The sequence below is a fragment of the Passer montanus genome, unplaced genomic scaffold (genome assembly GCF_014805655.1).
Source record: "Passer montanus isolate IOZ18808 unplaced genomic scaffold, ASM1480565v1 scaffold18, whole genome shotgun sequence".
Classification (NCBI taxonomy): domain Eukaryota; kingdom Metazoa; phylum Chordata; class Aves; order Passeriformes; family Passeridae; genus Passer; species Passer montanus.
Genome location: NW_024365381.1, coordinates 10,859,110 through 10,886,554, shown reverse-complemented (window position 1 = coordinate 10,886,554; position 27,445 = coordinate 10,859,110). Strand labels below are relative to the sequence as shown.

The following is a 27,445-nucleotide window of genomic DNA, read 5'->3' as shown; positions in this document are numbered from 1 at the left end:
CAAACACGAGGATAAATAAAGCCCACAAACTCACACACCCCTACATCTGCAGAATAAGATAAACATAACCTTCCCAAGGTCTTATGATCCTGACTCAGTCTGTGCCTATCAAGCCTCTTGCATTTCTTTACCAGGGCATGTGATCTCTTACTCAGTCCCTCCTTTGGAGTTCCTAACAGGGACATCTTGTCACCCTAACGAAAAGCTGGTCAACATAATTTTCTTCACTGTGTTTCCAGTTTTCTGTATGGTATATGCCACAAATATATGCTACAATTCCAACAGCTACTTCTTACACATAAACAAACAAATCCATGCAGTACTAATCAGGAACAAGAACACTAGAATACTCCTGTCAGACACTTACTTTTTTTTATTACAAACAGCTTCTTGAAGAACTCTTACAGACCTCAGACCTAAGACCCTCTCCAGCTCACTAAGTCTTCAGAACAGTTTGCATGGTTTGTTTTTGAAAAAAGGAGTATAAATTTGAATTGTCTTCCCTGAGTACATAATTAAAGCAAACAACCTGCAGGATTTATGGTTTCAAGCATTCCAGCAAGCTAGCTCACTGAAGCTTTCCCAAGTTTTCCCAAGTTAGGGAGCCAACACATCTTTAGGAGAAGATTAGGTTCCAGAAGAGGCAAATATCTCCAAGGACAACCAACACACCTGACCAAACATGCTACTGAGGGAGAGGCCACGTTGCTGCAGCCTGCAAACACACCCCTGGCTCCTCACGCACAGCCATCCCTCCTGCAATGACAGTGCCCTGGCCCACACAACGCTGCGGAGCTGCGCTCTCACAGCTGCTCCCAAAGACTGCAGTCAAGTCCCAGCACACGCCTGCTCTAGGTGAGGAAGGAAGTAGATGCTACTTTCCAAGAATAAAGAAACTCTGCTAAACAAGTGAAAAACCCAAAAGTGCTAAGGGGTCAACAAGCTCCCTGTGGAATTCAGGACAAGTTTAAATACTGCTGGAAGTGAGTAAAAGAATGGAAGAGTAGAAGGCTGCAAGGAGCCCTGTAGTCAGAGGCTGAAAGCACCACGCTGCTACTAGGTTTATTTTAGCTTTTAAATTAACAATTGAACTATTGATACAATTAGAGAAACTGGTTGGTTCTTTTACTTTTTTTTCAGAAATTAATTATTTGCTCTATCTCCATTAGCTTTTCAAATGACAGACTTCATTTTCAATCTTAAAAAGAACTGTTGGGAATAACTGCATTATATATACCATGGACTAGAGCTAAAGTCAGGCAGCTTTGTGAAAGTGTTAACACTTCATGTGAGAGTAGAGGGAGTAAAGAAACTGGAAGGACACAATGTGAGCCTTTCTACTCTTTGCCTAGCCTTTATTAAATAGTACATACAAACTTTTGTGCTTCCAGTAGAGAACATTTTTACCTATTTGTTTCAAAAAACCCAAACAACCCAAACCAATAGGATTTCTTTAAAAATGAAAACAAAACAAAACAAAAAAATTAAATAGCAAGCTTTGTGTAGCTTTATTTCACAAAAATTTCCTCTCCCCAAAAGGACACGGAGGTAATATTTTTTTCATCTATATCAATTAAGCATAGCAAATTAGAAGTGTTTTCTAATTAAAGATTCTATCTGCAACCTGAAGAGGATGGCAGAAGAGCTCCAGCAATTCTTGCAGAAGCAGTGAGGTGCTACAGCCACACCTTTTATCTCTGCCCTTCTCACAACACAGCTAGCAGAAGATGCTATGTCCTTGTGCCTCAGCTACTGTACTGTAAAGTGCCATGTTCAGCTTGAATTGCTGAGAAAGAGGAGCTACAGCTAAGCTACCAGACCTTACAGTGGAAAGAATGAAGTACAGGCACATGTTCACTTCTGCTGACATAGCTAGGAGAAGAACCAGAAAAGCTGATGCTCTACACCGTTCCAGCAGCAGCCACATCTGCTTCCTAGATATCCAGCTGCTGCTTGCCTCCCAATGATCAGTTTTAAAGGTTATGAACCCAAATTAGAGCTTTTGTCATGCAGTCCATGACAGGTTTCCATGAGGAACTTATTGCAACTTCAGCTGTTGCAGCCAAGCAAAAACCGGAACATTGTCCAAAAGCTCTTCTTCATTTTAAAAGGAGAAACAAAATGCAATTATATAGAACAGAAACCTGCAACTCTGACTGAAACACAGTGATCTCAGAGTACCTCTTGGCCACAAGGACCAGTTGGGACAGGAAAGCCCAGCATCAAATCACTTACATAGGAAGCAATTCTAAACAGACACTGGGAACAGAACTATCCCCGTGCTGTGGACTCCCCATAAATCCTCTTTCAAGTAAGGCAGGCAGTGCTCACACCCTAGAAAGCAATGCCATCTTCTCATAGAGGAGTGCCAACTTCTTGGTGGGAGATGTTACACATAAAGGGAGAAGATTTCTGCTGAAACATTCAGTTAGTATCTGCTTAACATGTAGTCAAGCACTTGTGGAGCACTGCAGGAGTGGTTCTGGTGATGTTTGCTTCTGTTGTTTTATTTGTTGGGGTATTTTTTTAAATGAAATCATGCAACATATGGAAGGTAGGGGCAAATCCTTTTTCCAGGCATCCACCACATTGCCGGCAATGAGATGTGCCACAACAGTGAGTGTTAGCTCTAGGCAGCTGCTACCTACAGGTCAATGGCATTTAAAATAGAAAATCTTTCATACACAGTGTTATGAATAAAATTGCACTTGATTTTGTTAAAAACTCATATCACTGTAACTTTTCCAAATATTTCCTTTCTGCCATCTTCATTTTCTTCATCAACAGGAGCTTCTCTCTAAAACTCTTTCATGCATGTTGAACACATGACACACAACAGCAGCTGTTATCTACCAGAAAAATGGGTCTGTTTCTTCAGTGCTTTTTTCTATCTGTCCCCACCCTCCCCCCAAAAAGGTACAGGCAGTTCACCTCTAAGTGTCAATTGTAACATCGAAATATAAACTCCTCAAGCAGACATTAGGAATTTTAGTTTCACAGATTAAATATTTGAAAAGTTACAGAAGGTGCTGGAATAGTACACATGTCAATTGCTTAAAAATCCAAACTTGCAGCAACTTTAAATTCAAATTTCCAAAAGGTTTATAATGTCCTTGTGAACTTCTTCCACAGCAAGACACCCTCCATGACATTAAAGCATCAAACTTTCAAGGCTGAGATCAAGAGACAAATCAGCAGGGTGCACTTGCTCCACCAAGCAACTTTAAAAGAGGTGTCTCCACTTCCAAGAGCAAAAAGCTACTCCTTCATTCCATTTTGGACCTTTCGAAGTGGGTAATCATTCTTTCCTAGAAAATAAAATACCCAATCTTGTAGATTTACATAATTCAGAACATGCACATTCACAGCAAACAACACTCATACACGTTTTAAGTCAGGAGTCCAACTTACATAGCAGATACACCACTTATTTTAGATCACATTTGTACTTTAAGAAGTTGTATTGAGGTTGTTCCCACTATCCTTCCCCTCTTGTAGCATTTTACTCTTGTGTTGACATGAGCAGAGTCCAGTTCTGATAAGCCAAGACCTTATCAACTGACTCATGACTCCCCTGGTATGTCAGAAGACTAATTTGAACTGAAGATTTCTTTACTGACCTCATCTGAATCCAGAAGAGCTGGAAGAGCCCTGCAGTGGGAGGGAAAAAGAAGTTAAAATAAATAGAGCACATACCAAGAGCATACTGACAACCATTTTCAACCTTATGTTTTCAGGGCACAGAAAAGAAACAATGAAGACAGACCTTTCAATTTAGAAGAAACTAAAGAAAGACACAAAAAATGAAGAGCCCAAGGATTATCCTCAATGACCTTCACAGTTTTTATTCTTTCTTATTATGCTTCTCATTACCAAATGAACAATTTTCAAGTTGCCATGAAATAAGCTGCTTCACTCATACAGGAACACAGTTGAACTGCACTGAAGACATTTACAATATGGGACCATGTTATAAAAACATGTCCCAGAAGTCAAACAAGTTCCACTGGTACTTCAGCCTTCCCAGCTACAACAGATCTCCCATTTATTGGGATCTTGGCTCTTCACAACCATGATGACACGCTCAGAAACACAAAAACATTCAACAGATTACCTCAAGGTGCCCTCTCCTAGTTTATACCAGTCTAGTCTTTTTTTTCTGAAGGAATCCTATCAGTCTTTAAAAAATAAGTACTAGAACTGGGAAAACCAAACTCAATTGAGAAAAATGCACTTTTCTTCCTCTTAAAACTTCACCTAATTTCTTTTCTTTACTTAAGTTCAAGCTAAGTTTCATACTTCAATCCAGATCTTCGGCCAAAATCACCTGTTCAAATTTGTGAATACACTGATCTATTAACTTCACTTTTGTTATGAAAAATGTAGACATAGGCACTGACACTTCTAGCATGTAGAAGTTATTAAAAACAGAAGAGATACAGTGATTATATAGCTGATTATATTACCACAAGCACAAAAATGACATCACATGTTCCACATAATGCTGAAAACTGGATTACATTATTCCATGGTTTACATTCAGCAAGATATTCAAAAGTCTTCTCAGAGCACTAGAAAGGGATTTGCTTGCTCTTTGTTTTCTGGATTTATGTATATTGTTTTAACTTCAGTAAAATGCAGACCAGTCTGTGGTTTCACATTCCAAGAGACAGTTCCTTAAGTCAGCCTGTGTGCAACCCCAGCAGAGTCCATACAAAGGGTCAGAGGACAGTGCCAGGCTGAACCCAACCTCTGCCCATGGAAGTGCAGCACACAAGTGATAAGGCATTCTAATGTACTCCTGTGGGAAAGGAACTTGCCTTTATTGAGACTACAGAAATACTCACACATCTGTCACTGATGAAGGAACGTTCTCCTCTACCCACTTCAGGTCATCCTCTTGCTACAAGTACAGAAATTAAACAAAAAACAAAAGTCAGTTTTTCCACAATGCTGTGATATGCAAGCCTTTTTCTTCTGAACATACTTGGGAAAAAAAAAGTATTTATAATGTCAGTTAAAAAAATAAATACAAACACACACAAAAAAAACTAATTCAGTTTGATTTCTGGATTAGAGAAAACACATTTCAAGGAAAAAAAAGTAAAGAAAAACCCACCCACTTGCTGTGAGCTCTGTAACAGACCATATTACCACCCCCTTGCAAAACACAAAAGTTTGATTTTCATCTTATCTATCCTCAGGTAAGTAGCATACAGCTGCAACCAATCATTGAGAAAAACAATGCTAATGACAAAAATATGATTGCTATTATAATGAATTCCTACAGATACTTTTAACTTTTAAATTTATGCATTAATTCTATGTAAAGATTCCAAGACACAGGCCTTCTAGATAGATGTGAAAACATCTTGTTTATAAGCTACACAGAAAAAATGCATATTCCCCCAAAGTATTTAGGTAGGTACAAAAAAATATGCACATCACCCCAATGACATAATGAATCACAAATCTCAAAACCAGAGGGCAATTTATTTAAAATATGGCTCAGCCTCCCTCTCAGACTGACAAATTTGTTAAAAAAATATATTAATCACTATCAGAATATTGTATTATACAGTTCTATCTACACTGAATTGTGGAAACTTTTCTGAAGAACAGACTTCTAAAGTTCCCATTGTATTTACAGGAAATCTCATGAGAAACCTGTATTTCCTTTCTTTTCAGTAGTACTGTGTTAACTTATGATACTTTGGCTCACTCACACTCCAAGGCAAACCAAAAAGTAAACAAAGAAGAGATGAATCTTATATTCTTCGAAGTACAGAGGTCATACTCACAACTTTGTTTGCTTTTACATTCCCATTTGGTTCTTGCTTTGTACTTCTCATTTTCATTCCCTCTGAAGCCAGGAAAAGAAAAAGTATTGGGGTAAATGAAGTATAATTGTTCACAGACTGTACATGAAAGGGTCAAGTGTTCATTCAGGATTTTTCACTCAAGCAGAAGAGACAGAGTTAGACAAACTAATGATTTAGACTGCTTCCCCTCTGAAAGGCTTGCAGTATTCCTTCCTGACAGGTGGAGTATGTAGTTTTTCCCGAATTTTACAATTTTACCTAGGAAATATAAATTCCAATTCCTTTTATTTAAGCCAGACATCAGCAACACAGAACCCAGACATAGTTCCCAGAGAGACTGTGGAATTTCATCCTAGAAGATACCCAAAAGCCATCTGGACACAGTCCAGGGCAATGTGCGCTGGGTGACCCTGCTTGAGCAGGGGCTTGGACAGAATGACCTCCAGGTCCCTTCCAGCCTCAAACATTCTGAGACACAGGCAACTCCTGAATTTTATTTTACCTACTGACTGCTCACCAGCCACCTCGTTGCCTTAAAACCTGAGAAGTAATGTGGCCTGGCAGGAAGCCAGACAGTGCTGGTTTGCCAAATGCACCAAATGGATTACATATTTCTCCTCAGCTCCTAAACAAGCCAAACAGCACTGATATATCCCAGCATGGCTGAATCGTGGACAGACAGCAGTAGGTATGTAGCCCTACCTTCTACACAGCTTATAGATATAGCTTACAACAGACTATTTCATGAATAAACATATTCACTCCTACATTTACACTGGACATTCCCATGCTAAGCCCTAATGTAGAAAATAAAGAAGATTTCAGAGTTGAGAGAACAGATAATAAATGAAAATTCTTACATGGGACTTTAAAAGAGAACTGCACACTAAACCACTGCCTAGCAACAATATCCAAGGGATCATTGTCATCACGACTAGATTGAATCCTAAGATGTGAAATATTTAATTAAACAAAGTCCACTGGACATGGTAAAGCAACCACAGCAGAAACAGTGTTTTCAGTATCAACAGAAAACCCCAGAATTAAACAGGCAATGTAAATACTAAATATAAAGCCAGTGCTTCCTCTAGAACTCTGTGTATCAATGCTAGTTTTCGCCAGAGAGCAAGACATGCTTCTCCAAAGAACTGCCTTCAACACTGAAATTGAGTGGAAATTTCTCTTACCAAAGCTTTCTTTTAACATTGGCTCTTTCTGTTCATCATCATCCTCCTCTTCTGACAGTGGTGAGAAAGCAAACCTATGTGAAAGAATAGTGAAAGTGAAAGAATGAAAGCTACTGTCTTAGTATTCTGTCTCCCAAGAGATCCATTACCCCAACACATACATGGCTGGATTATTCTGTGAATCTCATTGATTATGTTTAATATCAGTCTTTAAAACAACATTGAAGTTACTTCTTTTTAAATGAGCTAAGCACCAGGAACAGACTGGATTTTATGTATGTAACTTCTCTAGGTTTACCTTTCCCTACAAACACTGCTTAGTATCCTTACTGATCAGTGTACAGCAACTGAAAATCACCCACCAGTACTCTTTGAATAAACAAGCATACCTACAACCCAGCATTTTTAGAGAGGTAAGAAAAGCTGAACCTTTGGTTGTTAGCAGATGGTCTCCACAGAATCATGATGACAAAAAGGATCATTGAAAATAATAAACGCCAGATGGCATCATCCACCCATAGCTCTTGCCAGTCCTGTCAAGAAAACCAGCACAAATAAAAGATGCTGTGAAGCAAGAAATTTCATGTCCTCATCTCTTGCCAAGGCTCAACTATAGGCATTTGTCAAAGAGGCTCATTACCCACAACAGTGATAATTTTAGCTTGTGGTGCTTTGTGGCAATCTCCCTACCAAATATAAACTTATCAAGAGGCAGCAGAAAGCTGCCTTGTAGAAAGCATTTCATATAAACTCACCGACTGACAGTCCACCAGCCTGAACTTCATGGTTGTCCAGATGATGAATACAATAGATGCTGCAATATTCAAACAAACAAGCTGCTTATTACTAAAAAAATATGTCAATTCAAATACCCAACTAACAGGACTGTGTTTCCCAGAGAAAGATCAAAGACCTGAATACTGAAGTCTTGAAATTCAATTTAATTGTTTTGGAAAACAAGAGACGGATCTATTGCACTGACCTCAGACAGAGTTTAGGCATAGACCAGTGTATTTTACTCATGTTTCTTTACAGACACAAGGCATAAATCAAATATGGAATATTTAGCCAACTCTTAATTACTATTCATTATTCTTGTATCACTTTTATCTAGCCTTCAAACCATGGTTTCATTATCACTTGACAAGTAAAGCTGACCCTGAAGTAACTGAACAATCTGATCTGCTTGAATGCCTTAAGCATCCAGATCCTGATCCACAACAGTTCCAACACTCACATGATATTCTTAGTACAGTTTTAGAAGAGACTTCCCTCCACTGAAGTATTTTAAGATAACCAAGAACCAGGTGTTGAAAGGAATTTCATTACAGCCAATTTTCAAAAGGAATGTACTTTTTTGTTTAAATAAAAAAGCACTGCCTTTAAAGTTTTCTGCTCATTGTATTGATAGCAGAGAACCTGGAAGCACGGACAAATTTATTCTTGAAATTCAGTTCATCGCATATAAATGGAAAAAGAAACCCAATTTGTATTCTTCCAGAACAGAGAGGGCATTATGTTACAAAACTAAGAATCACTCTGATCTTCAGACATCTTAAAAACCCCACAGCACACAGTGATACCGTCATTTTGGCAAAAAGTATCTCTATGAAGTTAACAGCATAAGATAATAATAAACTATTGCCCCTGGCAGCTTGAAGTGGCACAAAAGTGCTCTGTTAGAGGAGCTGCACTGAACTACTGATCTTGTTAATATCAGGACTAATAATCCACTGTCTCTTGGCAAAGACTCACTTTTAGAAATGGGTCAAGTGTTATAAATACCAAGAATTTTGGCTGCACTTACAGAAACATCACTAAACTTAAAATTTGCAAATCAAGCCCTATATAAAAATGAAAAGTGGTTTTACTTAACTGGAAAAATTTTCTGCTTACCTGCTACTGCCAAGATGAGTGTGTTGGTGAAGTGCCGATACAAAGAGAGTTTCACAACATTCCTTCGAAGTTTTAGCAGCTTCATTGTTTGAGTTAAACTGATGAATATGTATGGAAAGTCAAGGAAAAGTCCCTGAAGGGACAAGCTAGTCACAAACTTAGGAGGACACAGACCTTATGATCAACAACTCTCTCAATCACACACTTAACCCTCCAAAAACTTTGATCATTCTCAGTAGAAGATTCATCCTATGACAAAGGTACCAGAGAGCAAAATCTGTCTTTTTCATGTTATTTAGTCATCTATAAGTCTTGTTACACAAAGATGGTATCCAAACCTCTATTTTGGCCTATGGCCTTTTCCCTCAGGAAAGAGTTGGCTGTGCTTTTGATAAATGAAAAGGAAAATCTAAACTAGATATTAGTTTAAATCTATTTAATGCATATGGGTGCCTTCACATTTTCTTTTATTTCCACAGTAACAAAACAAGTGGTTAGGAGAGACATCATGACAGGGGAGAACTGGGGTTGCCACAGCTGGACAGCCAGCTATTCACATTTTAAACAGTTTTTGTGATTGACTTTAGCTAAGAACACTTCAGAGGGATTTTGCCATACACAAGTTCAGCATTTGATATTAGTTGCTAAAGTCACACAAGATTTTGATTGCTTAAAATGAATATGTCAAGACACTAAAAAAATAAACGCTGCCTCATTTTGTCACTTACTCCAAGACTAGTTCAAATTTTACAGAGACTTTTAGGTTTGATGTTGCTAAATAACCTTCTCCCCAAAACATAAACTGATTAATGTCTTCAAAGGCTACCAAGGTGCCACGACATGCTACATTAGAACAAAATACTTTCACACTCAACAATGAGAGACTGATAACAGACAGATTGTATTTTGGAGCAGCTTTACACAGGCACATCCAGTTCAGCAAAAACTGGGTAAGCAGTAGGCAGTAAAGGCCTACCTGAATACTCAATTACAGAACTTCTATAACCTCTACCAGAAGTACAAAAAAATACACACTTGGATCTTATTTTTAAAAAAAGTTCAGCCAAGAAAAGACTCAAAAAAACAGATTCAAAAGAAAACACAACCCATCAAGTAAAACAGTGAAGGATATCCACCAGCACAGGGCAGTATCTAGGAAAGCCAGGGGAATAAAAGCCAAGGAGGCAAGATCATTCTGGGCCTGGAGACAAAGAGAGAGCCAATAAGAACAAACTGAAAAGAAAACCAAGTAGAGAAGTAAGAAGGGTCAGGCTGTTTTATCAGAAACCACCAATATGCCACCACAACACTTCCAAGTTTTGCTACAGAAAGAGAGGGCTTGAACCAAGAGTTTAGTCCAATGTACAGAGAGGAACTGGCAATACCACATTGTCAGTCATCCACCAGCAAGGCAAGAAGCAGTTTTCCAGATTAAGTCAATCTAGCACTGTTGCTGAGGCAATTGCTGTGAGTAATTGCTCTGGCCATTTCCATTACAGAAAACTAGCAACCAGCTTGTCACAGATGTAATAATTACATCTTTTACACTATCCATGGATGAACTGAAAGCTCCACTGACAACCATGAGTTTGACTAAAAAGGCAAAACTTGCCTTTGCATGTACATCATAAACTTATCAAAGTCCAAACAGAAACAAGCAAAACATCTTGTATTCCTTTCAACTACAAGACAGAAATAATAAGCTATGAACAAGGTCATACATTCTGCAGCTTTTAAAAGGATATCCACAAAATAATACAGGCATCAATCATGGACAGGGCCAAGTTTGCTATCAGAGCCAGAGTGTCATAGAAAAACTGGAAAAGTATCAAATATACAACAGGTTAAATACCTTATGCCAAAAACAGAATAACAGAATTCTACATCCCCAGATGCACTTAACGAATCCAGTAGCATCACCACTCACACACACTTCCCCAGGCACAGCCCCCAAAACTGGAGCAGTGGGAATTTGGTTTGGTTGTGGTTGGGCAGGGGGAGGGAAGGTAGCTGCTCACACCAGTACATACAGCCAATACGTCTGTGGCACATGGGAAAATTCAAGCAGTTATTACTGACCCCTGTGACTCTAAGAACACCTTCCATGCCAGAAAATAACAGATAAAGGGCTCCAGCCATAACTACTTTGTGAAGAGTCACTCCAAGGCGAGGTCTGTAGGAAACAAGGTGAAATTCAGATTAAGTGGAACCAAAAAGTAAAGTCATGTCAACTTGAATCTAAACATAAACTATGAAGCATATGAATAAAAGGTCCTTTTAACAAGCCACATCTAGATCCAGAAATATTATTATGGTGCTTGAAACTTACTATTCATTTTGTCCTGGGTATGATGTGACTACGGGAGAAACAGGCAACAGCCCTGTTTCTTAGTTAACCTGTTTAGCTTTTCATGACCATTTCACTCAGTCTCATCCCACTTCTTCACCAGCTCCCCCAGCAAACCCACACTTGCCAAAAATTCCCACTGTGTTAATACCATTGAATACAGCTGTGGACAAATAAGCCACAATCTTACTGAAGCAGATCCCCTCCCCTATCAGTGATTCTTGATCTACCCCATTTATATAAGCTTCCCCTCACTCAGAAGGCAGGCCCATCAATTTCCCATTCCAGTTAGTGGAGCATCTCAACAATGACTCAGAAACCCACCCCAGAGTAGCACACAGAAGCAGATGGAAAGAAGAGTATTCACAGTATGGAACTGTCTCTGTTTACTAGAGAACACGTCAAGATCTTCAGACCACTTAACTAAAGCACGTGCCTTTAAACAACCAAAGTACAGGGAGATGAATACTGCCCTAAATTCTTAAAACCCCTTTAAAAAAAAGCGAAAACCCTTCAAATAGAAGGCAAAAAGCCTGTAACAGAATTACTCACTTGACTATCCCATATCCCAGGCTGACTATGATGACCAGAGTCCGAGCCAACGAGCGCTTGACAGCAGAAAGAAGTTCTGCCAGTATTACTGCTCCTTGAACTACCAAAAGCAAAGAGGAGGAATTTAGGTCATTAAAATGTAATTTCTTTAAAAATAAAATAAAATAAAAATATTTTATTAACTACTGCATGCAATTATAGTATGAGAGCAGACATAAAAGTAGGCTATTGAAGTGCCTTATCTTTTTATTATCTACATCTGGAGTTAGCTTTCAGAAAAGACTGGTCACTTGGCATTGAAAAGAAGTTACAGAAAAATTTTACATCCAACCTGGATACTCTCCCAAATAACTCAACCAACAAAACTTTTTGCACCATGGGTATGGCCAATTAGCAAAGTCATAATGACATTTTACTTGCAGAGCTTCATTTGTATGCATTCAGCCTGAAAAGTCAAAACCAGAGTAAGAGAGTTTTACGTAAAGGGAATCTCTTAAGATGGATTATGAGACTATAGGTTGAATACTGAGAGTAATCTACAATGCTGTCATGTTGAACAAGGAGTTTCAGAGTATCTTTTCCATTATGAACTGGGAGAAATAAATTACAAGCTACACTGAGCAAGCACTATTTTAAACTTAAAACCAGCACTGCAGCACAGAATGTAGCATTCTATACACCTTAGACACTACTTTCAAGAGTCAGAGAAAGCAACAGCATTTTAGTTTTAGAAGAACACAGAGCACGATGTTTACAACATATAAAAATACAGAAACTCTAGTTCCCTGCTCTTTGCTTTGAAACAATCCTCAAGTAATCATACAGTCAATAAGTATTTGCCACCCCAATTTAGCATAAGTCATTAGTGCTATGCCCCCTCAATTATCCTGCACAAGGCAGCTGCCACCTACCGGATTCGCCCGTGTAGCGGATGTTCTGGAACTCGGCGTAGAAAACGGCCTTCTCAAGCATTCCCAGGAAAATAACAGCCCCAATCCAGAACTGGATCCTCAGCAGATCCCGCCAGTAACAGGCTGACCACGCAAGCCACAGAACCCCGAAGAATACGTACACAATACACATCACCATGAAAAACTATTGCACAAAAAGAACAAAGACATAGGAACTTCAGACCCAGAAATATAATTTCCTTGTTTCCATTCCTGTAAGACAACTCTATTTTCTATAGCAATTTTGGAAGTTTTTAAATAGACAAGCATTGTTTCATTTGTCTTATCTGGATTCTTTAACAGTGAGAGTCTAATTACTCACTACTGACAAAGGGAATGAGAGTAACTGAATTTCTGTGCAATTTCTCCTTTGAAGAATGATCTGCCAATTTATTCACAGGCATTTTTTTCTAAGGAAGATACATGTTACTAGATTCCAAAAAGGTAAGAATTCAAGCAAATCATCAAGTACTAGAAACTCTATTCGTTCTCATGTATTGTTCTAAAAACCTCATCATACATTTACAGTACTCTGCAAATAAACTCACAGACCATCTTTAGACACCATTCCACACAACAGAGATAAGCAACTAATCATTCTGTGCTCTGTGTTCAAATAATTTGACAGCTTTTCTCAGAAGTTAATTTCCAGCAAACTCATCTTTTGACCAAGTTTTAGGCCAGCAAAAAACCTGCAGCTGACAAAGAAATCCAGATATCCATTTAAATGTTAACATTTTGTGATTTTTGTTTTGTTCAGTGTTACTTGCTTCAGAAGAACTTTTCATGGTATGTCTCATATAGCAAACAATAAGCTTGACAATGTTACCCAATGCTGAATTTTCCAATCATACCAAAGCAAGGTAGAATTTTCAAAAGGACATGAAGATTAAGAAGAGGAATTAGAAGAGAGTAAGACATTAAGTGAATAGCAGGAAGTAGTTAGGCAAAACATAGGACAGTGCTTAATAATCAAGCAGCGTCCTCTTTCAGAAGAAAGACTTTTTGAAAAAAAACAAAACAATCAAAGACTTAATTTCTTAGCTGCACAATCCATCAAAACTTTCAAAAACTGAAAACACCTTCCTTAAGAGAGTAGCTTAATGATCCTTACACATTTTCACACCTGACCAACCCATGCAGTTCAAATGCTAAGAACCTAGGCAAGACAGCTCACATGTAGATGCTCCATTGAGAAAACATTTAGAGATACAAATTCTTTTCTGGTCCTGTCACATGGGATATTTTCACTCATTAATTACATTTCAATAGAGCTGCTGAAGGCTTTTTGCTCCTCCAGGAAGTAAAATGTGTGTTTCAGAAATGCTGCCAGGCTCCACTATTGACAGGCTGCTCTTGCCAAGAGAGTCAAGCTAGAGACCTTGTTATTGATCCCCAGCTAAAGTCTCTCTTCACTACATAACATTTTAAGTTCCTTTATTGTTTAGCCTTCTCAACAGAAGAAATTAGAAACCAAGTCAATAACTCCTTTGAATAAAAAGGGGATTAGCTCTTTGTAGCTCAATTATGCTTTCACTGCTAGGCAGTATTAAAGACCTCCTCATGGGGTGTAAGACAGCTGGTGGAGGAAGCGAGATTAAGCTATAAAAGAACAAAGAAAGCAGTGACAAATGAAAGGGTAGCTGCAAACAAAAGCACAGAATAGCAGATTTTCTAAGACAAGAGCTAAGGAGAAAAACAGCACAAGTAAAACTTGTCAGTTTAGAGCTAATAATACTGATAACTTCAGGAACTACAAATTAACAACCATTAATTCAAACAGTTCAGAGAAGGACAACATTGGCAGCACATGCAAGGAACTGAAATCTGTGTCTGTTTTCCCTACCGGGTACTCAGTATACAAAAAAAAAAAAAAAAAAAAAAAAAAAAAAAAAAACCACCAAAACATCCCAACCAAACAAAAACAGCTTTAATAATAAAAAAAAAAAAAAAAAAAAAAAAAAAAAACAAAAAACACCCAAACACCCCAACCAAACAAAAACAGCGCATCAAACCAAAAAATATCCTTGGGTAAGTAACTTTTGCTCGAGACACAGGCTCTGTATTTCCTGAAGTATGACAGCAGAGTATTTAGTTGACATTCAAAGCAACTGACAATTTTATAGATCAAGAAAAAGCTGGCTTACTTACAATCATCAGAGGGTAGTCTGCAAGTGAAAGATACTCATACGGCCCCTTCAGTTCTACTGTCACTGTCAGAAGACAATCCAAAATTACGAAATAGAACAAGAACCAAAAAGAGGAGCCAGGACTTAACTGACTTTCACTTAAGTGTAAAGAAATTCCACATATTCTTTAAATCTAACTTGCACTTTAATAAAGAAAGCTAAGACTCATAACATACTCAGCCAAAAGCATGCAGTTTAAAATTACACACCCCATTACTAAGTAACTCATGCCAGTACTTAAAAGTAATTTTTGCTGGAGATAAATGTGTAACAGGAAGAATTCAGAAACACATGTAAGTTCACTTTTTAAGGGGATTTTTATACTGTAAAGTTTGAAAAGGTTATCAATGCACTGTTAAATATAATATAAGATCAAGGTGATAATTATGATCTTTGTACTCTAAGTTTTGACTTATTAGTATCGATCACTGTATTGGTCTGCACATTTCTGAAACAATACACAAAGCCTCAAAATTGAAATGCTTGGGATTGAAGCTTCTTGATTTCTATCAGTAAACTTGCAGAACAATCTTAGGATCTTCAAGACAGAAGGAATAACCTCTTTTCTTAAACGAGCTGTACCAATGTGAAGTGAAAGAGTGGTATGAAATTGAACCATATAGTATATGCTAAGAGTACCTTAGAACACTTTGACTGGGAATGCATAAAATAATGCTGTATTTTCAGTTTACTGTATAAAGAGCTATCTTACTTGTAAACAGCTTGTTCTGATATGAGGAAGGTGTTGTTCTCTCAGTTCTTTTCAGTCTGGCAGTAGAATCCTTTGCATTTGTAAGTGCAATTTGCACAATAAAGATATATGGCCCATCTCGCCAAGTTTTGATAACAGCATTCATTGCCTGAAAATAAAACAGCTCCACATAAACAGTGCACAGTCAAGGAGACAAGGAAAAGACAGAAGCAGACTAGCCATGTATGGATGGTAGCTTCATGTAAATATAAATTTCATCCCTTCCAAGACCTAAAACTTGTCAATAAATATCTGATATGGGAATTTTAAAGGTACTTATTAGATATAACACTTAAAATTTAGTTGTTTGATTCCAGAAGAATCCTCAAAGACCTGGGAGGTGATTAGGACTTTTTTTTGCAAATCTAACACTGGCTTACTGCAAAAGTACTCAAAGGTATTGCAAAAGCTACAAGGAATTCAAGAAAGCATTATACTTTTTTCACTACAGAAGCATTAGAACCACCACAGAGATTCCTGCTGAAGTCAATTGCTTGGAAACTGCAGAGCTACATAACTCCTCTCTCTGGCAAAGGCTGAATTCTACAGCATAATACAGAAGTAGCTGAGCAGTAAAAGATTTCCATAGTAGCCATTCCCTATGGACACTACTGCTACAGTCCCTGCAACAGCTCTCATTCCTGCAAAGCTCAAATCCTGCCAGTGAACTAACAGAGGAACCTTGTCCAGATGAGTATTTGCACCATACATCAAATCAGAGGTATCTTTGAGTTCCAGCATACAAAACTGTTAATTGCACAACTGAAGAAGCTCTAGACCTCTCAGAAACTGCAGTATTTACTAAGAGCTTTAAAGTTAAATCTTAGACTACCTATATGTATGCCACTGCCATGACTACTGCACAACTGCAACAAAGATTTTTTTAATGAAGGCCTCTCCAAGACAAATTCAGTATTAAGAGCATGCATTTCTTTTAAGAAACCTCTTTACTACAAGGTGCAAAGCAAATAGAATATTATATATATATTAAAAATAGTTTACGCTAATATTAACCAAACATCAAACTTAAGAGTAAACTTTAAAGAAAATTGATAAATATATATACGCAAATTTTGCCTTTAAAATATCTTTTCTTGCTGCATTGATTCTTTACTTTGCAATGGCACACATCTACTTATGTTTTAGCTTTATAACAAATGGCCCCTTATACACACAAGGAGTAAAATACATTTTCTTTCTTGGTATGCAGGATATTCAATTTGAAGTAATTTCGGAAAATGTTCCTAGTAACAAAATATATACAAAATATATAATAAAAATACTATGAGACTTAAAAACAAAAGTAATCTAACTACAACATCTCAAAAAACTGACTGAAGACAAAACCAAACGTATCCTGTAAGAAACAGTCATCACTTAAAGAAGACAATTTAAATTACAATGGAATTTTTTTTTAAATTTATACTATTGGTTTGAATGGTATCAGTTCTATATTTTGCTTACAGAAGAAGCAGTTACTCAGTTACTCTGTTTTCTGTTTTTCCAGCACTGCCTAGTTTCAAGCTAAAAAATTCCAGGTGCCAAAAACCACAGAATATGCTACCATCAAGTTCTTATACAAAGAAATTCAAATTTTTAAAAAGCAAACTAAAACAAAATAAGACTGCTGAATTACAAGCTATGCTTAAATTCAGTATACATACAGTTTTATCTGTCACCATTGTATGATTTCCTGCACTCTCCTTCTTATCCTTTAAGCCCTTAGGGGGGAAAAAAAAAACATAGAAAAATGAGTAAGTAAATTTGCCAAAACTACCTTGTTCATGACTACACTGCCTCATTAGAAGGAAAGGAAAATTACCTCTTGTTTCTCGGGTGAGAGAGGCTCTGGATGAACAAATTCTTTATAGAAAATCTGCAAGATATAAGAAAGGTAAATAATTTATAGACACTTTACAGGCACTTTAACATTTATAGGCACTTCACACATTAACATGACATAACCAGAAGAGCTTTCAATAGACTTCATTATTTTTTAAACAGCTGTATTGGAGAGCTTTCATTTTTCTAAATCAAACAATTGTCCTTTTATGCAAGAAGTCTTGAACACTTAATGTTTTGTAATTTGACAGTTATTTTTCCTCCCCTCAAATAACAGGTATCTATTTTTAGAAACCAGACATGATAGTAGTGAAGTTAATTTTCTTTTTGAAATGTGAATCAGTTGCATATCCCCATCACATGATTAATTCACCACAAACAGATACAGGGTTTTGAGATTTCTGCTTTAATCTATGCAAAAGTAAGTCCCTGGATAAGTGAGTACCTATTAGAGATCAAAATGTTTCCAACTCTCCTGAACTATGGTGACTTGAAATCTAGTGAAACTGCTCTATCACAAGGATAAAGCTGAACCATTTAGAGAAGAAATTGCTGTGAAACTTCAGAAATTAGTATCTGACAAGAATATATTGTTAAGCATTCCACAGACTTTCCAGAAGCATTGGATGAAAACTTAGAGACTTTTAAAACCTTAAAGACTTTCACAAGCATGTTTAGTTAGGATGCCCAAGTCCACATTATACAGGTAAACCCACAAGATCTCTTCTACAACACCAAGTAAAAGCAAAAGTGACACTTCTCCTATTATTAAACATAAAAAGAATGCATCATAGATTTTTGTCTTTCTCTTTGAATGCCTTTCAAGCCATCTTCACACATCAAAGGAGTTAGAGGCATGCAAACAGATTATTAAAAGCCATATTTAGGCATTAGTCTTTTTTCTTAATTAAAACAACCAAACAACCAAAAATGCCAAAAAGCAACCCACAACGCTAGGTGCAATAGCCATGAGACATTTTCCAGTATTTTTATCCACGATCTTTTGTCTACATGAGGAATGGCTGAAGACATGCAACACTCCATAATTTGCCTTCAATTCTTAAGTATACCATTAAATAAAGACAGCAAATTATACTGGTATTATCACCAGCCTGCTGATATACAGCTGGTGTAGAGCTGATGTGGGCACATTACTTCCCTATGCTAATTTTGCATTGTCTTCTTGCTTTTACCTGATTTTTTCCCAACATATTCTAACACTCTTATTCCATGAGTGCTTAAGTAATTAATTTTCCAACACTCATTTTCATTATTCTAAATAAACATTATTTGACTAATAAAGCCAGTCCTTTATTGATTCAAGTTTAGTGGGATTTTTACTCTGCTGCCACTTCAAATCAACTAGCAGCAGCCTCCTGTAAATGAAACAAATTCAGAACACAAAACCACAAACTAAAAGAAGCATTGAACTATACATCACTTTTACAGTGACTGGGTTGGGGTTTTCTCACTACGGTAAGTAAAACATTGAATAGCAAGCCAGAAGTGAAGGAAAATTAAGAAATCATCATCACAATTTGGTTGTCACAAACAGATAAAAAGAAGTACCTCCCAACCTACAGTGGTACATCAGATGGCAATAGATCTAACAAGAATCACCACCTTCTCTACATATTGTAGAAGACAGCAGAGCAAACTCTGAGGTTTCTACCCATACCTGAGGCCTGAAGAGCTCAGAGCAGTTTGGAAAGAGGAGAGAAGCAGTGGCATAGTATCCTGACCAACCCGGATGCTCTTCAGCTGTAGTCCCAAAGTAGTTATCTGCTTGTTCATCCTGCCAAACAAAGTAGAACTTAGGTTAGCATCAAGTATTTCAAATGGTTTATCTCAGTAGACAGCTGCAAGACCTGAAAAGCTCCATAGTTTCACTCTGCACACACTCTTGAATCAAATTTAGTAGAACAAAGGCATCAAAACCACACAAGAGTATAGCAATGATGGTATACAAGCTTTGAGTAAGAATAAAAAAGTAGAGATGCAGCAGGAAACAAACTTCAGTCTACACAAAAAAACTCTGCATTATCATTTTAAAGAGTGAAGACTCAGTCCTGTGTTACATTAGTAGTTACAATTGTCATAATTAATAATTTAAGTAAACATGGGAAAATATTAACCACAGAAAACACAACTATGTTCTACCACATTTGATATAAACATTATACATTTTGCACAAATTGCTAATGCTTGCAATGTGCATCCATAAAGAACAGAATTTAGCCTTAACATGTAAACAGTCAAATTTTTCTATTCACTGTCATTAAGCATTCTTGCAAATAATTTCAAATACAATAAACTCACTCATTTTAGAGTCAATGTATTCACTTTAATTCCTGGGTTTAAAACAATTTGGACAAACACTTCCACCTGAACCAAAATTCAAAAAAAGTCAGCAGTTGCAGCAAGCTCTGGATCATTTCAAATCTACTCCAGAAATTTGTTATCTTCCAACAGAAGAATGTGTCTTTCAGGCCCAAATCACAACATGGATGCAAGGGAGACATCTCTAATCCCCTCCTTCCAAGATCTGCTTACCTCTAAAAATCATAACCTATGTTTTTCCACAGAATTCTTACCCCAAAGTTGAAGACTTCATTGTAGCAGTCAGAGTATCTTAAGTACCAAGTTACATTGAAACCCTGGGAAGGTTCACAAGCTTTTTCATCTCCTTCAACTAAGAAAACAAACAAACAAAAAAAGTCATAAGATATGTAAGACACGTATGCCTCCCAGGTTTCTCCTGCCATTCTGTGCAAAACCAACATAATCACATTTTAAACATATTAAAAATATTTTCCTCAAGTAATTCATTACTGTTCAGTGAAGGAAAGAAGCATATGAACAGAATTCCATTACAGCATTACACAATTATATTAAAGAGCTGAAGATAATTTGGAAACTTTTTGTTCTGAAGACAATCAAGGATGTTTCAGCAATTCCAAATAGCAAATGAGGAGAACATCAGTGACTCCAACACACAAAAAGGGCGTCCCTTTCACAGGTAGGGGCACATGTAACAGGCAGAAAAAGCTAGGAACAGGATAATAAGCCATTTCCACATATAATTTAAATATATCAATGCCATCATCAAGGAAATGAAGGTAAGATTGTGCCAGTTCACATCCAGCCTCCCAAAATACAAACAAGGTATACGCTAGCCCATGCTGTCAAAGCTGCAACACTACCTAAAACAGCAACAAGACAACTTTCCTCTTTGATTTACTTTTGTAACAACATGCATGAAAAGTGAAACACAAAACTTACTCCCTAGTCAGGAAAGGTTGTGTGGGTTTTTGTGTTTCAAATCTCATTCTTAAACTAAAGCCCAATGAAGAAAATTTGACACAAAGAAGGCAAGTTCAACCCTTAAATAAAATGAGGAGTGACTATTCAGAATCTGGGAAGAGCCATTTAGATGATTATATTTGTGTTTCCCCAGTCAGCTAATGGCAAAACTCTTTAGAGTTAACAGAATACTTGCAGTGGCTACGAGGTTCCTACAATTTACAGACAACATTCAGATCAGCGGATGCATCCACAACTCTCTTATTTATCCACTTCTAAGGAATGTTTCCATACTGACCACTGCAGGTAGAAAAAGCAATTAGAAGGAAACCCTGCCACCACGTTTTAATTGACTAATCCCATGTTACACCTCATGAGTACTAAAACACATACAGCTAAAAACTCAGTAACTGAGTTTCTAACACCAAAAAATTAAGTAAAATCACTGAAAAAAATGAGTTTCCTTATGACACCTTCTGGTACACTTGAAAACAAAGCACACATGTTCCACATTGCCCCAGATGTTGCAGAGGGCACAACAAAGAAACTGAACGGCAGCACAAGCACCGCAGTGACATGGGCAGATGGCAAATTCTGCGACAACACAGGCTCTTCAGATAAAACTGACCAAATGAGGAATATCTCAAAAAAAGTGCTAGCAAAAAATAAGATTCAAAATACCTTTTAAATACCTTTTTCTCTGTGAAAAATAAATAGGCAACTATATATTCAGTGGAAGCACCCACAGAGGTAAAATAGGTTGCTAGAACAACCCACAATATCTGCAAACATCAAAACTACAGAAACTTTGAAAAGGAAGTACTTCAAAAGTCATAAAAAGTATCCCTGCTATTTACTGAATTCAGCAAAATGGAAATCTAAGTTCCTCAGCCTTCAAATAAAAGCCAGTAATATTCAACTTGAATGCAGTCTTTGTACTCATTTACAGAGAGCAGGATTTCTATCACTATCCTATACAAGAAACTAAATGTCTTCTAGAACAGTACTTCAACAAAGCAGATAAAAATAAATTCATTATTGACAACACTACATGCCAGCAGCAATCTTCCCAGTCAGAAGCAGAAAGCATCAGACACCAATGTGCCATACAGATTTTAAAAAAAGAAAATAAAAATCAAGAAAAGGGGGGAAAAGGAGATTAAGAGATAGAGGTGCTCAGGAAAACCATGAACAAGCCATGAGCAATCATGTTTGGCAAGAATGGTCATTTTGTCCCCACAAACATCACACAGCAAATGTAAGAGGCAACAGACAGGAAACAAAGAGACAAGTTTCCACACAGGCACGGGCAGAAAAGAAAAATCACAAAGTTGAAGCTTCTCAGCATCAGGTACAGTTTAAGTTTCATCTAGGCTGAGAAAATTAATAAGTTCCCAGCCTTTGTTCCTTCCTCTTTCAGTGATTCATTTTCCAAATTAATGCAAATCTTTTAATCACACCGGTATGTAAAACAGGTGTCTTCACTGAAGAATTGTAAGGCTTAATGCCTGTTTAAAGGTTGACGGCACAGTATAATTCAATTCTACATCAGGAGGCAGGGGGTCAAATTCTTACTGACAGATGCACCCTACAACAAATAATTTGTTTTTCCATGCCTTAGTTCCATCTCTCAGTTATTCTGGCACAAGTAGATTTACCACACGCTTCACTTCAGAGACCTGTATTTTAGATGCCATGTAACTACAAGTACACTATTTCTATTAAACTTTAGACAAGAAAGCCTAAAACCTACCAAAGCACCAAAATGCACTTTCAACCCCCCTCCTCTTCCCAAGCAGCAGATTTCTAATTTTGATCCTGCATTTGTACTCTTGCAATTGTCACACTGCAAGATGTGAACCTCAGTGTCTCAGCTACACTTGTCAAGGGAAAGCCCTAACAATGAACTGATGGACCTTCTCTAATAACCACTCAAATTCTACCCTCCAGTTTCAGATGCACGTAGAATCAAGAGAGGCACTTCAATAAACTCTCCTCGAAACACCATCCCAAGAAGGGCATGTATTGGAAATTAAACCTGAAAAACCACAAGGTAAGTACAGAGACTAAACAGCTTTCCCTCATGGTAAAAGCTGGTGCAAACAACCACTTAAAGTGTTCAAAAAAGATTTCACACCTTTCTAAATCAACTAATCACTTCTGTAACATCTTACTGCCATGTAGATGCTGTCCTCACATTCACAGGTAAGACAGTATTTCACAAAACCTTCCTTGGACCAGAAACCTACATAACCCATAGACCTGGCCAGACCAGCGAAGAGCAATGCACAGAAGAAATGGGAAGGCTGCCAAGATGTTTGCTCAACAGAACAGACTCGATGATCCCACTCACACACACTGGGATCAGGAGAAAACACCTCTCAGGAGAGCTCTGCTGCAGCTGCCAAGATGTTTGCTCAACAGAACAGACTCGATGATCCCACTCACACACTGGGATCAGGAGAAAACACCCCTCAGGAGAGCTCTGCTGCGTGTGCAACTTTCCCTTACAACACTCAGAAGAACTCAGTTAAAAAGAAACAAGGCTTCAAAAAGCATTGCTTTCTGTATTCCCATCAGTATACAAACAGCCCTTGTCCATCTGGCACCAGATCTCCCAGACAGGGGAATTTAACAAATCTTAGATAGGAAAAGCACACCTCACAGCAGAGTGGAGCACACCCCACACATGATTACCCACTATATGGAACACAGTGCTGCCCCCATTGCCCATCTTGCCCTCTCCACAGAGAGCATGAATAGAGCCATTCATTTCTGCAACAACCTAAGCAGATCACCACTGGGAAGCTCCAAGGCTGTTAACAGACTCAACCATATCAGAGCTGTAGCTTTCATGCAGTGCTACATTAGCTGTCTCAGAAGCCAGTGCAGTTAAACACTTCACAGTGGTTTGAGTTCCAAATATTAAAAATAGGCGGGGCATCAAACAGCAGAGAGAGCAGGTTAACCCCTTGTAACCACTTACATCTCAGGAAAATGGTGGTGTTGCTGAAGAGAATCTTCCCAAAGCTAAACTTCTTCCCCTGCAAAGGCACAAAAAAGGAAGAGGAATTAGTGGGTTTGATGCCTTATCAGCCCTAAAATCACAAGCCAAACAAGTCAGAAATCAAAAAAAGAGTTACTGTTTATTGACGGTGCTCCAGGTGCACTTATGGTGGAGTGCACACGTGATGTAGGGCTTCAACACTTTTCTAAGTTTACCAAATTAGCATAAATTACAAGAATCCCCAATTAGAAGTACAGTTATTGAAGTAAATCCCCTCTTGATTCAACCCCCTACTGAAGCCTCGCCCTTGCTTCTAGCTCCATGTTGTTTATGTCTAAATATATGGGAAAGTGAAATGTCCTTGGTTCACTGAAGAAATGTGATTATAGTAGGATTCCAGGAATGTGTTTGTCTAACCTAACAGAAGTACTGAAGTTAGCTAACAAATTATGTAAGTACACAGTAATAGTGTATAGAGCTACTAATAGATGAAAAATGTATAAAATGCAAAAATCTTTTGGCATCAGGCTTAATGTCATTGAGCTTAAGTAAACATAATCTTCCATTTTGTATTTTAAGTCAATACAGTAATGAAAGTAAATGTCAAATCTGGAGCCAGTCTTACTGGACTTTCCAGTCATGCTTCACCACCCTCCAACTTACTCTTAAAGATGGTTTAAAAGGCTTGGGGTTTTTTGATCTGCAAGCAGAATCAACTTCACGTTGACATCTGTTGAAATGATACCCATGTCTTGCTGATGAGATGGTCTGGACCATCCAAAAAAAAAATTCTGTTCTAAGAACCAATAGAAGCGTTCACTGGGATCCTTCAGTTTTGTTCCTGAGGCTCAAAAGCCTCCCATAAAGTGCATATTACTCTCACTGTCTGATAAAAGTCCGACCGAATTTGAGGCAGCACAGCTGTCATCCACACAAATTCAAGCACGCAGGGTTTATCAGAAGTGCCGAAATCCCTTGCCCTGCCCTAAGGCCCACACCTCTCTCGGTCCGGCGCTCAGCAGCCCAGCTTTCCCGAGGGCAGGCCACGGCGCTGCGGACCGCCAGCCCGGCCGCACGGGGGGCGCGGGGCGGCCTCCCCCGCACAGGGCACATCGAGGCCGGGCACGGCCGGGCAAGACCCTCCCTCCTTCCCTCCCTTCCCACGGGCCTCACAGGGGCGGCTCTACCTCCGCCGCCCATCGGACTATTTCCCGCACAAGCCTTCTCTCCCCTGCCGCCACCGCCGACCCGCCGAGAGGGCTCAAGCCCGGCAGCAAGGCAGGAGGCAGCAATGGCCCCGAGCCCCCGCACCAGCTCCGGGTCAGGCTCCACAGAGGCGCGGCCTGGGCAGAGACGCCCCCGAGCGCAGCCGTCCCGCCCGAGCAGGACGCGCGGAGCAGCCACGGCCTCCCGCCCGCACACGTTCGCTCCGACCGTCGTCACACCGGCCGGCCCGGCGGCTGCGGGCCCGGCCCCGCTCCCCCCGCACTCACCAGGAGAACCGGCAGCCGCCATTTGGACCATCCCGCCCTACGGAGGCCGCCGCGCTGGCCGCGCCTCTTCCGCTCCCCGCGGAGGGACGCGGCCGTCGTGGGCCGGCGAGAGCGGCGCTGGGCGGAGCCGCTCCCGGCTCGGCCCGGGCTGTCACCGCCCCCGGGTGTCACTCGCCGGCCCGGTCGCTCTTGGGGCGCACGGCGTTCCCCAGCTGGCGCGGCGGGCCGCCACCCCTTCTGTCCGCGGGGGTCGCTCGGGGCAGCTCCGCCATGGAGGCGGGGACGCCGGGGGGAGTCAGGTAACGCAGCCTGGGAGGCGCTCCTCGGCCGGCCCTCTCCTCGCTCCCGCTCTTGCCGGGGAGGCTCCACCGCTTTCCGCGGGGAGCGGCGGGGTGCGGAGCCGGCCCATGCAGCAGGTCGGGGCTCGGGGGCGGGCGTGCGGGGCCGTGCCTGCTGTCCTCGCCGCCCGGCCCGGGCACAGCCTTCCGCGGCGGAGCGGGGCAGCGAGCGCATCCGCAGCGCCGGGGGTAGCTCGGGCTGCACCGCCTTCAATGCGCCAGCAGAGGCACACGAACTTGGAGCAAAACCCGAAAGGACATACGTGTCTTCAGGCAAAAATAGGAAGGGCTGAGTGATCTAAATATACGGTCACTGTGAGATCTCAAATAATAATCGAGGACTTGTAATTTTGACTGAGCCTCAGTGGGTGCCGTCTGCATTTCCTATATTTCATGTCTGTAATTAATAAGTATTCCATAAGCATCAGTGCTTTATCTACCAGAACTAATGCCTTATTCCCTTCCATCTGTGTCTGAGCCCAGCATAATGTGGGAAATACTTTGATGATAGACACTACTGGCAGCCCATTTTCTTTCAGGCAAGTAAAAAATTTACTGTTATCTAATAAAAGTTACTTCAAGCCTAAGATAACATAAAGCTGTCAGCAGGACCATCAGAAGCCTTCCTCCTTTGTCGGTCCCACTGAATGTTGAAGAAAAGAGTGCAGTATTTCTTCTCTTCTGCCAGTCCTCCCGATTTCTCCATTTGTATTACTGTAAAATAATAATTAACGGTAATGACTGCAGAGGGTGGTCTGGCTTCAAAATGCAGATCCATAAGAATTCAGCTATGCTGAAATTTGTCTCTTTACTCATACATTCAATTATTTCTCAAAATTTCAGGGTTTAAAAGAAAATGGTTCAGCATGAAGCTGAATGTATAAGAAACTCTTCCCATATCTAAACACAGTAGTTCAAGGTCCATCACATTTTATGTTGGACCAGAGTTTTCTACACTGCCTTTAATCCTCACCACTCTTGAAAGGGACCCCTATTGTTTGATCATTCAGTATGTGTGTGATGGACACATCTAAACACTTCCTTTATCTGCTCTTTCTAGTGTCCAAGATGAGGCTGTGGACAAAAGCAACTTTAAGAAATGCAACCAGATTGCTTTTTACAGGTATGGAGAATTGTAGTGTAGTTACACATTGACTTTTAATCACAGCAAGTCTGCTCTCAGAATTTATCTACCAAAGGTGAGCATTCCACTTACCTATCAGCAAGCAATAATCAGTGGACTTTAAAACGTGTAGTCTTACACCCTGAATGTCTTCCATTAAAGTTCAGGAGGATCAGTCCTCTCATCTGACAAAGCCCCAGCAATATTTTCATTTTAAGTGCACTCAGATGCAGGTTGTTCTCTTTTCATGGATGTTTCCTGACTATCTGCAGTTCAAAGCAGCAGAATACTCAATAGGAATCATTAGTCTGTGACAATAGCATGTGTGATTACAGTTCTGTTGAGCAAGTACCTTGGCCAGAATTCAGAGTCAAATCTAAATTCTAGCTCACTAGTCCCTTAAAGTTAACCTTATGCTAAGTCATATTCCTCATCTCATTTCTAACTGTGCTCTTGACCTTTTTCTTCCCTCTGTTGTGTTTTTTCCTGTGGTGACTGAAAGAAATTATTGCCTATTGTTACACTAATTAGTCACTGACATATTTGGTTTATTAATGAAGAAGTTTGTCTTTAAGGTAAGGTCCAAGACACTTATCTTCAAATAGTTCATAAAACCATGAGTTTGGCATGGAGAATTCTACAAAC

At 39.3% G+C, this 27,445-nt stretch overlaps 2 protein-coding genes across 2 annotated transcripts in view; one reads left to right on the top strand and one right to left on the bottom strand.

Moving 5' to 3' along the window:
* Positions 1–1,043: 1,043 nt before the first annotated feature.
* TMEM87A (transmembrane protein 87A) lies at positions 1,044–25,611 on the bottom strand. The gene is made up of 21 exons (XM_039704926.1): positions 25,572–25,611; positions 25,340–25,527; positions 23,826–23,883; positions 20,131–20,228; positions 19,215–19,331; positions 17,517–17,570; positions 17,359–17,415; positions 15,656–15,803; positions 14,906–14,967; positions 12,716–12,899; positions 11,805–11,904; positions 10,985–11,078; positions 10,651–10,722; positions 8,906–9,014; positions 7,765–7,823; positions 7,439–7,542; positions 7,010–7,083; positions 5,802–5,863; positions 4,848–4,903; positions 3,621–3,651; positions 1,044–3,308 (listed from the first exon to the last, which is right to left on the bottom strand). The coding sequence occupies exons 1-21, from the start codon at positions 25,609–25,611 to the stop codon at positions 3,267–3,269; spliced, it is 1,809 nt and encodes a 602-aa protein (XP_039560860.1). The 3' UTR covers positions 1,044–3,266.
* The window catches only part of GANC (glucosidase alpha, neutral C), a 24,187-nt gene continuing 22,115 nt past the window's right edge, over positions 25,374–27,445 (top strand). The window contains exons 1-2 of the mRNA XM_039704732.1: positions 25,374–25,638; positions 26,738–26,800. Coding sequence (XP_039560666.1) covers positions 25,610–25,638; positions 26,738–26,800 — 92 coding nt within the window. The 5' untranslated portion in view covers positions 25,374–25,609. The remainder of the gene's footprint in view (positions 25,639–26,737; positions 26,801–27,445) is intronic.